This window comes from Thalassophryne amazonica, chromosome 13, assembly GCF_902500255.1.
Source record: "Thalassophryne amazonica chromosome 13, fThaAma1.1, whole genome shotgun sequence".
In the NCBI taxonomy this organism is placed as follows: domain Eukaryota; kingdom Metazoa; phylum Chordata; class Actinopteri; order Batrachoidiformes; family Batrachoididae; genus Thalassophryne; species Thalassophryne amazonica.
In genome coordinates this window covers 50143968-50157427 of record NC_047115.1, presented here as the reverse complement: position 1 = coordinate 50157427, position 13460 = coordinate 50143968, and the positions used below count along the sequence as shown (strand labels likewise).

Below are 13460 nucleotides of genomic sequence, written 5' to 3'. Positions count from 1 at the left end.
AATGTGGAAATTCAACAAAGTGGCAGTGAGGTGGCAAATACAAAGAACTTAAATAGAACCAGGGAACAAGACAGGTTCTGTAGAACAACCTGGAAGGGGGTGTGGCAAACATAAGGGACAGGACACACCCACACCAAACCCTGAACACCAGATAAGAGAGTGCAGTAAGACAAAAGCAAAGTGAATTGGGACCAACTCAAAGGTGAACCTAAAACCACTGTGATTTTAAAAAAATGTCAAAACCACTAATGAACAAAACCCAAGTACAAATAAAATAAAGACCTAACATGAAAAAAACAAAGAATTAACCAGAGAACAAATGTAAGTACTGAAAAGAAAAACAACAGAAATAAAGGCTCAAATAAACTAGACTGTAACTAACACATGGCCTAAGTAAGATAAACAGATAAGTAGAGAAGCTTGAATCTTCGACTGGACTGGGTTGCTTGACGCGAGGACATTTCGCTTCAAATCACAGAAGCTTCCTCAGCTAAAATTCTTGCTCTGGAAGTCTGACTTCTGTCTGACTCTTGTAGAGAAGAATAAAACAGAAGCCAACAAAAGCTGGGGTTTTAAACCTAACCAGACCCCTCCTACTGAGAGGCAGACTGCTATAGGCTAGTGACTAAACAATAGGTCTAATTAGCAACTATTGTGCTCTAGTTAGCACACCTAATGACAGGACAGCTGTCCCTCTAATGATGGGATGGATGCCTTTCTGATGGCTCCCTTGATGACGTGAATGACTCATTACCATGAACAAAAGACTGAAAGTCCTTTGACCTGAGTACCCCATTGTAAATGGGATAAATTGTGTCTCAGACCCCCTCCCCGGTTAAGGCTGGGTTTCAAACATTTCACAAAGAATGCCTCCTTGACCCCTCTCTCAAACCATTTCTTCTCTCTGGCTAATATTTTAACTTCCTTGTCCTTAAATGTGTAGTTAGTGTCTTTAAGGTGGAGATGAACCGCAGACTGAGGTCCACTGGTGCCCTCTCTGCGGTGCTGGTATAGCCTTTTGTGCAAAGGTTGCTTCGTTTCACCTATGTAGTGTTCGTTACAGTTTTCCTGACATCTGATAGAATACACTACATTGCTCTGTTTGTAACTAGGGATCATGTCCTTAGGGTGAACTAGTTTCTGTCTCAAGGTGTTAACCGGTTTAAAGTAAACTGGGATTTTGTGCTGTCTGAAGATCCTCTGTAGTTTTTTCCCCTACTCCTGCTAAATAAGGGAGAGACACTCTTCTTCTTCTTGTCTCCGTCTCCTGTCTATCTGGTCTCTTTGTTCTCTGGGACTTCTGCACTTTGTCCAGGGACCATTGTGGGTACCCACATACTGTGAGGGCTTTCCAGACATGTTATTGTTCTTTAGCCCTTCCCTCTGCAGTTGTGGGCACCTGTAGGGCTCTGTGTTGAAGCGTCCTGATCACCCCGAGCTTGTGTTCAAGGGGGTGGTTTGAGCCAAAGAGCAGATATTGGTCAGTGTGAGTTGGTTTTCTGTAAACCCCTGTCTGGAGCTGCCTGTTCTCTCCAATCATAACATCACAGTCCAAGAAGGGTAAATGGTTGTTTCTGGCATCCTCACGTGTGAACTTGATATTGGCGTCCACCGAGTTGATGTGTTCTGTAAAGTCCTCAACTTGCTGTTGCTTGATTTTAACCCATGTGTCATCAACATATCTGAACCAGTGACTGGGAGAGATGCCCGTGAAAGACGTCAAGGCTGTCTTCTCCACTCGCTCCATGTACAGATTGGCCACAATGGGGGATACCGGAGACCCCATCGCACAACCATGAATCTGTCAGGACGCTTCAACACAGAGCCCTACAGGTGCCCACAACTGCAGAGGGAAGGGCTAAAGAACAACAATGTGTCCGGAAAGCCCTCACAGTATGTGGGTACCCACGATGGTCCCTGGACAAAGTGCAGAAGTCCCAGAGAACAAAGAGACCAGATAGACAGGAGACGGAGACAAGAAAAAGAAGAGAGTCTATCCCTTATTTAGCAGGAGTAGGGGAAAAACTACAGAGGATCTTCAGACAGCACAAAATCCCAGTTTACTTTAAACCGGTTAACACCTTGAGACAGAAATTAGTTCACCCTAAGGACATGATCCCTAGTTACAAACACAGCAATGTAGTGTATTCTATCAGATGTCAGGAAAACTGTAATGAACACTACATAGGTGAATCGAAGCAATCTTTGCACAAAAGGCTATACCAGCAATGCAGAGAGGGCACCAGTGGACATCAGTCTGCGGTTCATCTCCACCTTAAAGACACTAACCACACGTTTAAGGACAAGGAAGTTAAAATATTAGCCAGAGAGAAGAAATGGTTTGAGAGAGGGGTCAAGGAGGCATTCTTTGTGAAACGTTTGAAACCCAGCCTTAACCGGGGAGGGGGTCTGAGACACAAAGTATCCCCTGTTTACAATGGGGTACTCAGGTCAAAGGACTTTCAGTCTTTTGTTCATGGTAATGAGTCATTCACGTCATCAAGGGAGCCATCAGAAAGGCATCCATCCCATCATTAGAGGGACAGCTGTCCTGTCATTAGGTGTGCTAACTAGAGCACAATAGTTGCTAATTAGAGCTATTGTTTAGTCACTAGCCTATAGCAGTCTGCCTCTCAGTAGGAGGGATCTGGTTAGGTTTAAAACTCCAGCTTTTGTTGGCTTCTGTTTTATTCTTCTCTACAAGAGTCAGACAGAAGTCAGACTTCCAGAGCAAGAATTTTAGCTGAGGAAGCTTCTGTGATTTGAAGCGAAATGTCCTCGCATCAAGCAACCCAGTCCAGTCGAAGATTCAAGCTTCTCTACTATGGAAACCACCTGGACAACTGAGAGCCTACACAGAAACATTGCGACCAACTGTGGGCATGAGGCCCTGGCACTGGTACGTAAGCTGGAAAAGACTGCTAAAAAGATAGCTAACTTTAGAAACCACTTAAGATTTAACCTGAGATGCAAACAAAACAATGTTATTCCCAAATGCATGAAGCAAAAGGCACTAGAAGCAGGTCACACAGCAGAAAAGATCCAGCACAGTTACCTTAGGAGGATTTTGGGTCTTAGAATTAGAAGGCTTCCTTTTAAAATATTAGACCTCCAAAATAATCTGGATAGTCTGCACAAAATGTTAGAAACTTTAGTGGGGGAAGAGGCCCATAATAAGATCACAAAGTTCATAGTTAAAATTCAAATGGCTGAGCATTTAAAAAGTAAGGAGCGGCAAATCAGGAAGTTTCACAACCTTTTAGTGCAGAAAAGGCGTACTTTCAGTGGGAGTATTTTTAAAGATACACCCAGACTAATTAGTGACAACAGGGAAAATTGGGTAAAGAATCTCTCCAACAGGGTTCTTACACAGACAGAAAGGGATGTGCTCGCTAAAGGACTAAATTTCTCAGTGACCCCTAAACATATTCCGACAGTAGATTACATCATTGCAGTAGAGTCAGCCATTAAACATAACAGTTTGTCAGAGTCAGAAGCTGGGGACCTCCGACTAAGAGTCACAGCAGTGCTGAACAGTGCTAAGCCTCCTCCGTCCAACATCACAGGAGAAGAACGGAAAGCTTTGTCAGCACTGCAAAAGGACCAAAGCATCCTTATCCTGCCAGTGGATAAAGGCAGATGCACGGTGGTCCTGAACACATCGGACTACGAGGCCAAAATCAACAACTTGCTCAGTGACTCCAACACATACGAACGTCTGAAGAGAGACCCCATGAGCAGCTATAAGAAGAAAATCATTAGCTACCTCCAAAACCTGGAGAAAGAGGGACTCATCGACAGGCAGACATACTACAGACTGTACCCTGGGGACGCCACTCCGTGCATCTATGGACTGCCCAAAATCCACAAACAGGACGTGCCACTCAGGCCTATTGTATGTAGCACAGATTCCATCACATACAATTTGGCCAAGTACCTCAAGTGGATATTTGGCTCCTCTAGTGGGTAACTCAGACCACCATGTGGAGAACACACAAGATTTTGTGAACAAGATCAAGGACCTACAGCTGGAGGCAGATGAAACTATGGTGTCATTTGATGTGACATCGTTGTTCACCTGCATCCCTACTGCTGAGGCCGTCTCGGCTGTGAGGCAGAGACTGCTGGAGGATGTGTCTCTACTTGAAAGAACCAAACTCACACCAGACCACATCTGCCAACTCTTGGAGATCTGTCTCAACACCACGTATTTCCTGTTTAGGGGGAATTACTACAAACAGTTTCATGGTTGTGCGATGGGGTCTCCGGTATCCCCAATTGTGGCCAATCTGTACATGGAGCGAGTGGAGAAGACAGCCTTGACGTCTTTCACGGGCATCTCTCCCAGTCACTGGTTCAGATATGTTGATGACACATGGGTTAAAATCAAGCAACAGCAAGTTGAGGACTTTACAGAACACATCAACTCGGTGGACGCCAATATCAAGTTCACACATGAGGATGCCAGAAACAACCATTTAGCCTTCTTGGACTGTGATGTTACGATTGGAGAGAACAGGTAGCTCCAGACAGGGGTTTACAGAAAACCAACTCACACTGACCAATATCTGCTCTTTGGCTCAAACCACCCCCTTGAACACAAGCTCGGGGTGATCAGGACGCTTCAACACAGAGCCCTACAGGTGCCCACAACTGCAGAGGGAAGGGCTAAAGAACAACAACGTGTCCGGAAAGCCCTCACAGTATGTGGGTACCCACGATGGTCCCTGGACAAAGTGCAGAAGTCCCAGAGAACAAAGAGCCCAGATAGACAGGAGACGGAGACAAGAAGAAGAAGAGTGTCTCTCCCTTATTTAGCAGGAGTAGGGGAAAAACTACAGAGGATCTTCAGACAGCACAAAATCCCAGTTTACTTTAAACCGGTTAACACCTTGAGACAGAAATTAGTTCACCCTAAGGACATGATCCCTAGTTACAAACAGAGCAATGTAGTGTATTCTATCAGATGTCAGGAAAACTGTAACGAACACTACATAGGTGAAACAAAGCAACCTTTGCACAAAAGGCTATACCAGCACCGCAGAGAGGGCGCCAGTGGACCTCAGTCTGTGGTTCATCTCCACCTTAAAGACACTAACCACACGTTTAAGGACAAGGAAGTTAAAATATTAGCCAGAGAGAAGAAATGGTTTGAGAGAGGGGTCAAGGAGGCATTCTTTGTGAAACGTTTGAAACCCAGCCTTAACCGGGGAGGGGGTCTGAGACACAAAGTATCCCCTGTTTACAATGGGGTACTCAGGTCAAAGGACTTTCAGTCTTTTGTTCATGGTAATGAGTCATTCACGTCATCAAGGGAGCCATCAGAAAGGCATCCATCCCATCATTAGAGGGACAGCTGTCCTGTCATTAGGTGTGCTAACTAGAGCACAATAGTTGCTAATTAGAGCTATTGTTTAGTCACTAGCCTATAGCAGTCTGCCTCTCAGTAGGAGGGGTCTGGTTAGGTTTAAAACTCCAGCTTTTGTTGGCTTCTGTTTTATTCTTCTCTACAAGAGTCAGACAGAAGTCAGACTTCCAGAGCAAGAATTTTAGCTGAGGAAGCTTCTGTGATTTGAAGCGTAATGTCCTCGCGTCAAGCAACCCAGTCCAGTCGAAGATTCAAGCTTCTCTACTATGGAAACCACCTGGACAACTGAGAGCCTACACAGAAAGATAAACAGATAATTCAACATCTGATAAAATCAAAACAAACAGGTGATACAACTAATGATTACACAAAGGGAAAAAGCAAAGACTGGACACAAACTAGAATGGAAATTCATGATAAGTAGAAAACAAAACCAGTGACCTCAATATATCAAACAGAAAATTAAAGACAGAGGATCGAAGACCAATACACACGAGTCCAGATCATAACAAGAGCCCAGAACAGGCTGAATCATGACATGCTAAAATCACTGAACTGTACTTTGTAAAAGCCTTCTACAAGGAAGCATCACTCGTCACGGGTAAGCTTATCAATGTTTGCCCAGAGTGCTGGGGGTGAATGCAGATTATGTGCTTGTTCAATTCTAAGATGGACAGTTCCTATTATGTGTAGTATATGTTGAGATCCTTGTGAGGCAGCCTAACAGCTGTTTAATATTGCAATCCTTCATATAAAATTTTAAAATAATTGCATCCAGTCACCAGCAGTCACTCCTATTTGCCAAAGAGAAGCAGCACCAAACGATTCTTTCAAAACTGACTGTTCTTAAGACTGGCCCCACATCTCTGCCGCAAGATCCTTGATGGTAGCCACAGAGCTTCAGTAGTGACAGATTTGTGATTTGCCTCCTTGTCCAGCCACAATCAGCAGAACTCCCGTTCAGAAATGAATCCACAAGCAAACCTACTGAAGTGGTGCAAACAAAGACAACTGGAGAGGAAAATAAAAGCTGGTATTTCAACGGATCTACTGCTGCAAGCATCACAACATTTGTTCACTCACTGCAGCGATCCCTCACAGTCTGTTCTCAGAGCCAATAAACAATGCAAATTTAGATTTGGTGGACATAATAATGAGCGGTGACTGACACCACGTGCATTTGAAATGCAAGGAGCTCCAGGATTTCCTACAGCATATGCATTCATTTACTGCGGCGCTGTCTTTGTTTTTGTAATGTTCCAGGAAGAATTCCACTATCCTGCAAAACTGCAGAGTAGAAACTGGTATTTCTGCTATTATTTCTAAAATAGGCTTTTGGCATGTTTCGTTGTTGTTGTTTAAGTATTGTTCTTGAATGTCATCTGAAATCCAGCAAGTGTGAACTTGTTTAACAGGCTGGTTGTATGAATGTTACTGCAAAACAGGCAATTAAAGCGGTCCCTGTATACAGCTTTTCAGCAAGCTAATGTATGCTCACTGGCCACTTCATTAGGTACACCTGATGAACTGCTCACTAAGCAAATCAGCTGCTTACTTGGCAATATCTCAACACATTTAGGGATGTTGACATCGTCAACATGTCAAACAAAAGGAAATGATCGCCATTCAACCACACAATTATAGACTTTGAGGCTGGTTCCTATCAAATTCCAGCCACGTTTTACCATAGAAAGGTAGATAATAAATTTTGTACAATATGACTTCTTTACGATACGATACGATACGATATGATACACTTTATTGTCCCCAAGGAGAAATTTGTCTTGGACTTCAAGTGCTCTGCAAACATTTCTGTCTCAAAAATCAATAAATACAACAACAAACAGTGCACTGCTTGCATGCCTATGGAAAATTCATCAGCATATTGCACGTTACCCATAATATAATATGCAATTAAAACAACATAATAAAACAGATAAAAACCAGATTAAAACAGATAATACGTAAGTTAAAATACACAACTTACTTGTACATATGCACATACACACACAAATGCATATCCTTAACGCTGCTCCCGGACAACCCCTGCAGTACCTGTTCAGTTTGCACTTGGGGACTCTGTATCGTCTACCAGACGGTAAAAGTTCATACTCCTGATGGAGGATGTGGGACCAATCACAGAGTATTTTCTGTGCTTGCCTATAGACAGACTGCTCATACTGTAGGTGGGTGAAGGGGAAGGAAAAAAAAAATAAAGACTGACAGTTGGATACTGTTGTGTTTTTTACTGTCTGGAAGCGTACGCCAGAAGAGATGGCACTTATCTGTTTTTTGCTACCACTCTTTATATATTTTACCCCACCATATGAGAGAAGTCGGTGGACTCACTCTTGTAGCTTGCACTCCACGGCTGGTATCCATAATAACCAGTGATGCGCAGTATCCGCTCTTCTATGGAGGCGCTGTTGATGTCCTCAACTGAGCGTGAGGACTTGAGGTCCTCTTTGATGGCCTCGTCCACCACCAGGTACTTTAGCTGTCTGAGCTGAGGGCTGATGTCCGAAAGCCGTCTGGGGCTCACGTCGGGAGACTTGCGCATCCCGCTGGAAAGAGAGCACAAGAGGCGGAGGTGTGACAAGACCAAATGGACAAGAGAAAAGGGTCCTGGGAAACACAACCTAAATAAGAGGTCTAGCAGACCAAAATCAGAGCACCAGGGGCTCCTGCACTGGCTCTGTTGTACAGTAGAGAACTCATCACCGTTCGCTGGGCCTGCGTCGGTACAACTGTGAGACACTAAGCCAAAGTGACTGGTGTTGTCAGTTACACAATGTAGTGCACAAGTCCTATTTGGAATTTCTACACTGTAAAAGCTGATGAGATAGTTCAACTCATTTCAAGGATTTGATGAGAGCATGTAATTTATTCCAGTGAAGTACAACAAACTTGAATGATTTCTATTAAAGTAATTTATTCCATTTGATGTATCCTACTTAATATAGTATTCCTGGGTCATGCTCAGAGAAGCATATTTAATGCAATCAAAATTTAAAAAAACCTTCATGTGCCATTTCCACACAGTTTTGAGCAGTCGGTCTTAAGACAACAACATCGAATGGTGAGGACACCAACAGCTAGTAAAGGTTAAGGAGATGCTCATGCTTCACTAGGATGGAGCAGATACTTGGCTAAGTACGAGAGGTGCAATGGACCAGTTTTCTGCCTGAGTGGTTACCATCATTTATCAAACTGAACAAAGAAAAGATTGTAAATGCTGTCATACAAACAAAATATAGTATGTGTAATACTATACTATGCAAATACTACACTAATCCTATACAAATAATTTGTATTTATCAAACAGGTATTTCTACACGCTTTACTTTTTCTTGTTCCCCCCTTTTTAATATTATTATATTTAAGTAAATATTGGAGGAGTGGGGTACAATTAATTATACCTAACAGCTAACATTAGCTTATCTAGCTGGCTGTAGCAACGTTCCTTGTAGCTTACAAAATAGTGTTTGTAAGCCACATTAATTCATACTTTTGTCCACATTAATTTTATATGTATTTGTTAATACGGTTACTGTAGGTTTAACTATGCTATTATACTTTATACACTAATTACCGTTTTTGTTTATTGTGTTAGCTTGCTGGGTACGGTTGGCTTATTAATGGCTAATTTAGCTCTTCTACTATAACTAGCTTATTTTTGTTATTTACAATTTTATTTTACATGGTGTAGATTTTTAATGATTCATCAGTTTATGTGTTCTTTTAAAAGATATCAACATATAGTACCTAAGTTCTTAGGTTTCCATTTGATAGCATAATGATTATACTTTTTATTTTCCTATAGTACGCTAGCAGAGTTACTTTAGATAGATACCAGTACACGCATACCTTCTGTTCCTATAATAAAATACCAGATTTATAGCTTAGCCTACTAAATATATTTCATTTTACTAAATTACCTATGCTACAATCTTCTCCTGTGATGTCTTATCTGTCTTATGTCTTATTATTTATTATAATATTTTTTTTTTTTCTTGAGCCAATTAGGTGGGTAGGGAGAGTTCCCATGGGATAAAAAAGCTTATCAACCTACCATCCCTGGTTCTCAAGACCAGGCACCTAAGTGGCTCTACTCTACTCTTTTCTACTCTCTTATTTTACTCTTCCTTTTAGATATTTAGATATACCTTTATATACTAGCATAGTTCCACCTTAGAATTGGAATATAATATATATGATATACCTTACTGAATTTTCATGCACACATCAGTATCAGCTATTGATGAATTCCATATGCTCTAAAGCACATCCTCACGCACGTCATGGAATTTTCATTCAGAAATGCCCTCAATTAACCATAAACTGTAAGAAAACATCCACGTGTTGCTTGTGATGCTCACCGGAATAACAGCAAAGAGCAAAGAAAATCGACTTTTGTGAAAGGGAGATTGAGTCGCTTGTCTTGGGCACAGCAAAAAGAGATGATGAATAAGAAAAATCAATAAAAGAAATGTCAACTACTCATTTTGAAACCTACCACTGGTACCAATCATTGGTGTCATGGTGTCATGTTATATCTGAATTCAGACATCAAAATCACTGATGGACCAGCCCAGGCTCACTTTGTTATTGTTTTTCGTGATACCGTCACAAAATGTATTACATTTTAGGGCTAGTGGCCGGCGATCACCTTAGTATTTCTTCTGTTTTTCTTGTTGCTTAATGCTGACAAATTATACTGTATTTTTTTCCTCTTTGTTTGAGATGTGGCTCCATCCAGAGATGGGTTTGGTTTCTACTTCTGCAACCCTCCCGTCCTGTGCACCAGCAAAATTTCCTGTATAATTGTATTATCAATTGTGTCAGTAGCATGGCCCAAGCAGAGGGTCACTCCTTTGAGTCTGGTCTGCTTGAGGTTTCTTCCTCAAATCATCAGAGTGACTTTTTCCTTACCACTGTCACCCGTGTGCTTGCGCTGGGGGTTGGTAAGGTTAGACCTTACTTGTATGAAGCACCGTGAGGCAACTTTGTTGTGATTTGGCGCTATATAAATGAAAATAAATTGAAATTGAATTACATTTTCCTAACGCAGTCACGCTTCGCTAATTTCAACCTGAATCCTAACTCTAACCATTTTTACTATATTCAAATGATTTTTCATGTTTAAATTATTTGGTTTACCTGAACTTAACTGGGTGAAGGCAGACAGTTTCCAAAACAATGTGGGTTGAACTAACTCATCAGACTTCAAAGTGTAGCAAATTAATTAATGACAACTGGGCCAGAAATTGAGAAATTTCTCTGAGGGTAACTCATTTGTATTTAACATTTTGGGCTTCTTCAGCCTTAATTTAACAGCAAGGGAGATATGCAGCTAGACCAGGATTCAACCCTAGAAAACCTGCAGAACACATCTTTAGGTCTTGTATATAATTCATTATGCTGACATTCAGACAGAATAGGCATTTTATGTATGTCAGATAATGAAACAGTGACCTGTTTTGACACATCCATACTGCAGTTAAATGATATATTTAATAAAAACAAATCTGTAGATTAGTGTTACTTCATGTAGATGAATTTACCAGTTACAAATGCAATAAATGAAAAGTGCTTCAAATACCTGCATGATTAGGTCATGTGAGTTCATACAATACAAATAAATCAAGTTACTTTTACTATATCCAAATCATTTTCATGCTGGAATTATTGGACTTAATTTAACTTAATTTTCACAAATTGAGTTGTAGTCACATCAGATTTCACAGTGGGCTTCAAATGATGATGACATCCTTAAAACAACTGTTTTAACATGAAAGCTGGTCGCCCAACTACATTGTGGTCTGTGGTTTACTTACTCTGGCGTCCAGAGAAAGCATTAGATGTGATATTTTTAAAAATAATGTTGATCTGTTCTGATACATCCATACTGCTTACAATAAATGCATCAATTACGTCACACATTTGGACATTTTCATGCACGCACCTTGGATCACCTTTGCATCAATGCAACTGTAAAAATCAAACCTGCAACAGGTGGAGCCTGCTTAGCTGTCATGCTTTGTTTTTAAGTTTAAATTCCTTACATCAGAGTAGTAGGAGGTCCAAGGTAGCACATACAGTCCCGGTGGGGCCGTCCGACCCGGTCCCACACTTTGCCCTCTCCATCACCGTACATCATCAAGGCCACTAATCAGCAGAGAGGTTACTGTAAAACTGTGTCCTCCTCAGCAAGGCTGCAGGAGAAAAGTCCCATCGTGCTGCTCCTTCTCAGCCTTGCAAACATATGCCCGCTTCCACTGACAGCGCGCACTGCTTCAACATTACACATGCTGGAGGCGCCGCAGCAACAGCGCCATCTGCTGGTACCGCTGCAATCAACTGTGGGTGGAGGGTGAAGCAGCCTGAAGTTCTTTTATGAATTAGATTTTTTTTCTTTTTGTGCATCCATCAGTGAGTTTCAACGCCTAAGTTCTCGGCACCAAATCATTATATTTTGAAATAAACGTACATTTCACAGCCCTCTCACTTACATTTTGTGGGTTGGAACCGGGTCAAAGAGTGACGCAAATGCATTTGCTGCCCCATTATTTAACACCATATTGTCAAGCCAGTGGGACCCACCTGATTCCAGCCCATGAAATTTTCGTGGATTAATTTTCCAAATAAGTAAACAAAAATAGATAAACAAGATGAAATATTTTATATAAGATTTTCTGCAACGATAACAATAACAAGTAAATTGCCCACAAGGGGAAAGGACACAACTGTAAATTAATTTTTGACTGTCAGTTCATCTTATTTTCATTAAAAGTTAACTTCTCAAATGAATAATCAGTTGAGACTTTGAGCATCTTTTTTCACTGTCCTAGTGGACGATGTCAGGCTCTATTGATCCAGGACGTCGTGAGAGAACAGAGAAGTTTCAGAAGAAGTCGGTTTTAGCATTTTATCCGGATATTCCACTGTTAAAGGAGATTTTTTAAATGAAAGACGTGCGGACGGGTCCGCGCGTCGGGACGCAGCCAGTGCGGTGCGGCGGCACAGGAAAAACACCTCCGTGTTGATAACCATTTGTAAAATCCAGGCGGCTTTTGATGGCTTTCAGTGGAGTGAGTATAACTTTTTTAACAGCTGGACATGTTCCAACTTGTCCTTAAGGCTTCCAACAGAGGTGTTTTTCATGTGGCGGAGCGTCGCGGCGGCTGCGAACCGACGCTGCAATCCGCCCGCACGTCTTTCATTAAAAAAAATCTCCTTTAACAGTGGAATATCCAGATAAAATGCTGAAACCGACTTCTTCTGAAACTTCTTTGTTCTCTCACGACGTCCTGGATCAATAGAGCCTGAAATGTGGAGGTTTTCAGCTTGAAACAGGCTGACGACGGCGCCTGGGACCGCTGCACGACGTCTCGCTCCGTGGGAAGTCCTTAAAGCGACAGTATCACCTCAAAATCTCTCATCAGCCGTTAAAATTTTCACCGAAAACCAGCTTAATTTTTCGAACCGTGTCCACTTCGATGTGCCTCACAGGTTTAGAAAAAATTTTGATCAAACAAAACGCCAGTCTCTCAGCAACTTCTCAGACAAAGGAATTCCGAGGAGGGGCTGGACGACTCCTCCCACAAGGAGTGCTCACAGGCGAATGATGTCACCGACAGGCGTGGAAAAACTCACGCATTTTTCATTGTTTAGGAATGGCTCAGAGACTGCTGCTTTGCTTGATCAAAATTTTTTCAGAAACTGTGAGGGACATCAAAGTGGACACCATTCGAAAAATTCAGATGGTTTTTGGTGAAAATTTTATGGGCTTCAAAGAGATTATGGAGTGTTACTGTTGCTTTAAGGATGGCCCAGAGCGACTGGTGGTGTGCCGCGGTCCGAAGCCGCCATCGACAGGCCGAGCGACCATTTCATTTCTAAACGGATGGCTGTATGGATCCGTGACCATCGTATGCAATTTCTCTGGTTATCACAAGAGCTGGACATCAACCATTTTCCGGCAGATTTCACTTTTAACAAGAGATTTTGTCATGGAAAGCCGAGCGGAGGCTTCGCGCGTCACGATGGATTCACTACTGGAACGAGACAAAACCACCTCTGTTTTGGTCTC

The 13460-nt window shown here is 42.0% G+C and overlaps 1 protein-coding gene across 1 annotated transcript in view; it reads right to left on the bottom strand.

Annotated features, from left to right (window-relative positions):
* Positions 1-11654, bottom strand: part of slc35f3b (solute carrier family 35 member F3b) — a 214089-nt gene extending 202435 nt beyond the window's left edge. Inside the window, exons 1-2 of the mRNA XM_034184806.1 lie at positions 11434-11654; positions 7718-7932 (exon numbers count right to left, since the gene is read on the bottom strand). Of these exons, the coding sequence (XP_034040697.1) occupies positions 7718-7932; positions 11434-11528 (310 nt within the window). The 5' untranslated portion in view covers positions 11529-11654. The remainder of the gene's footprint in view (positions 1-7717; positions 7933-11433) is intronic.
* Between the last annotated feature and the right edge of the window lie 1806 nt (positions 11655-13460).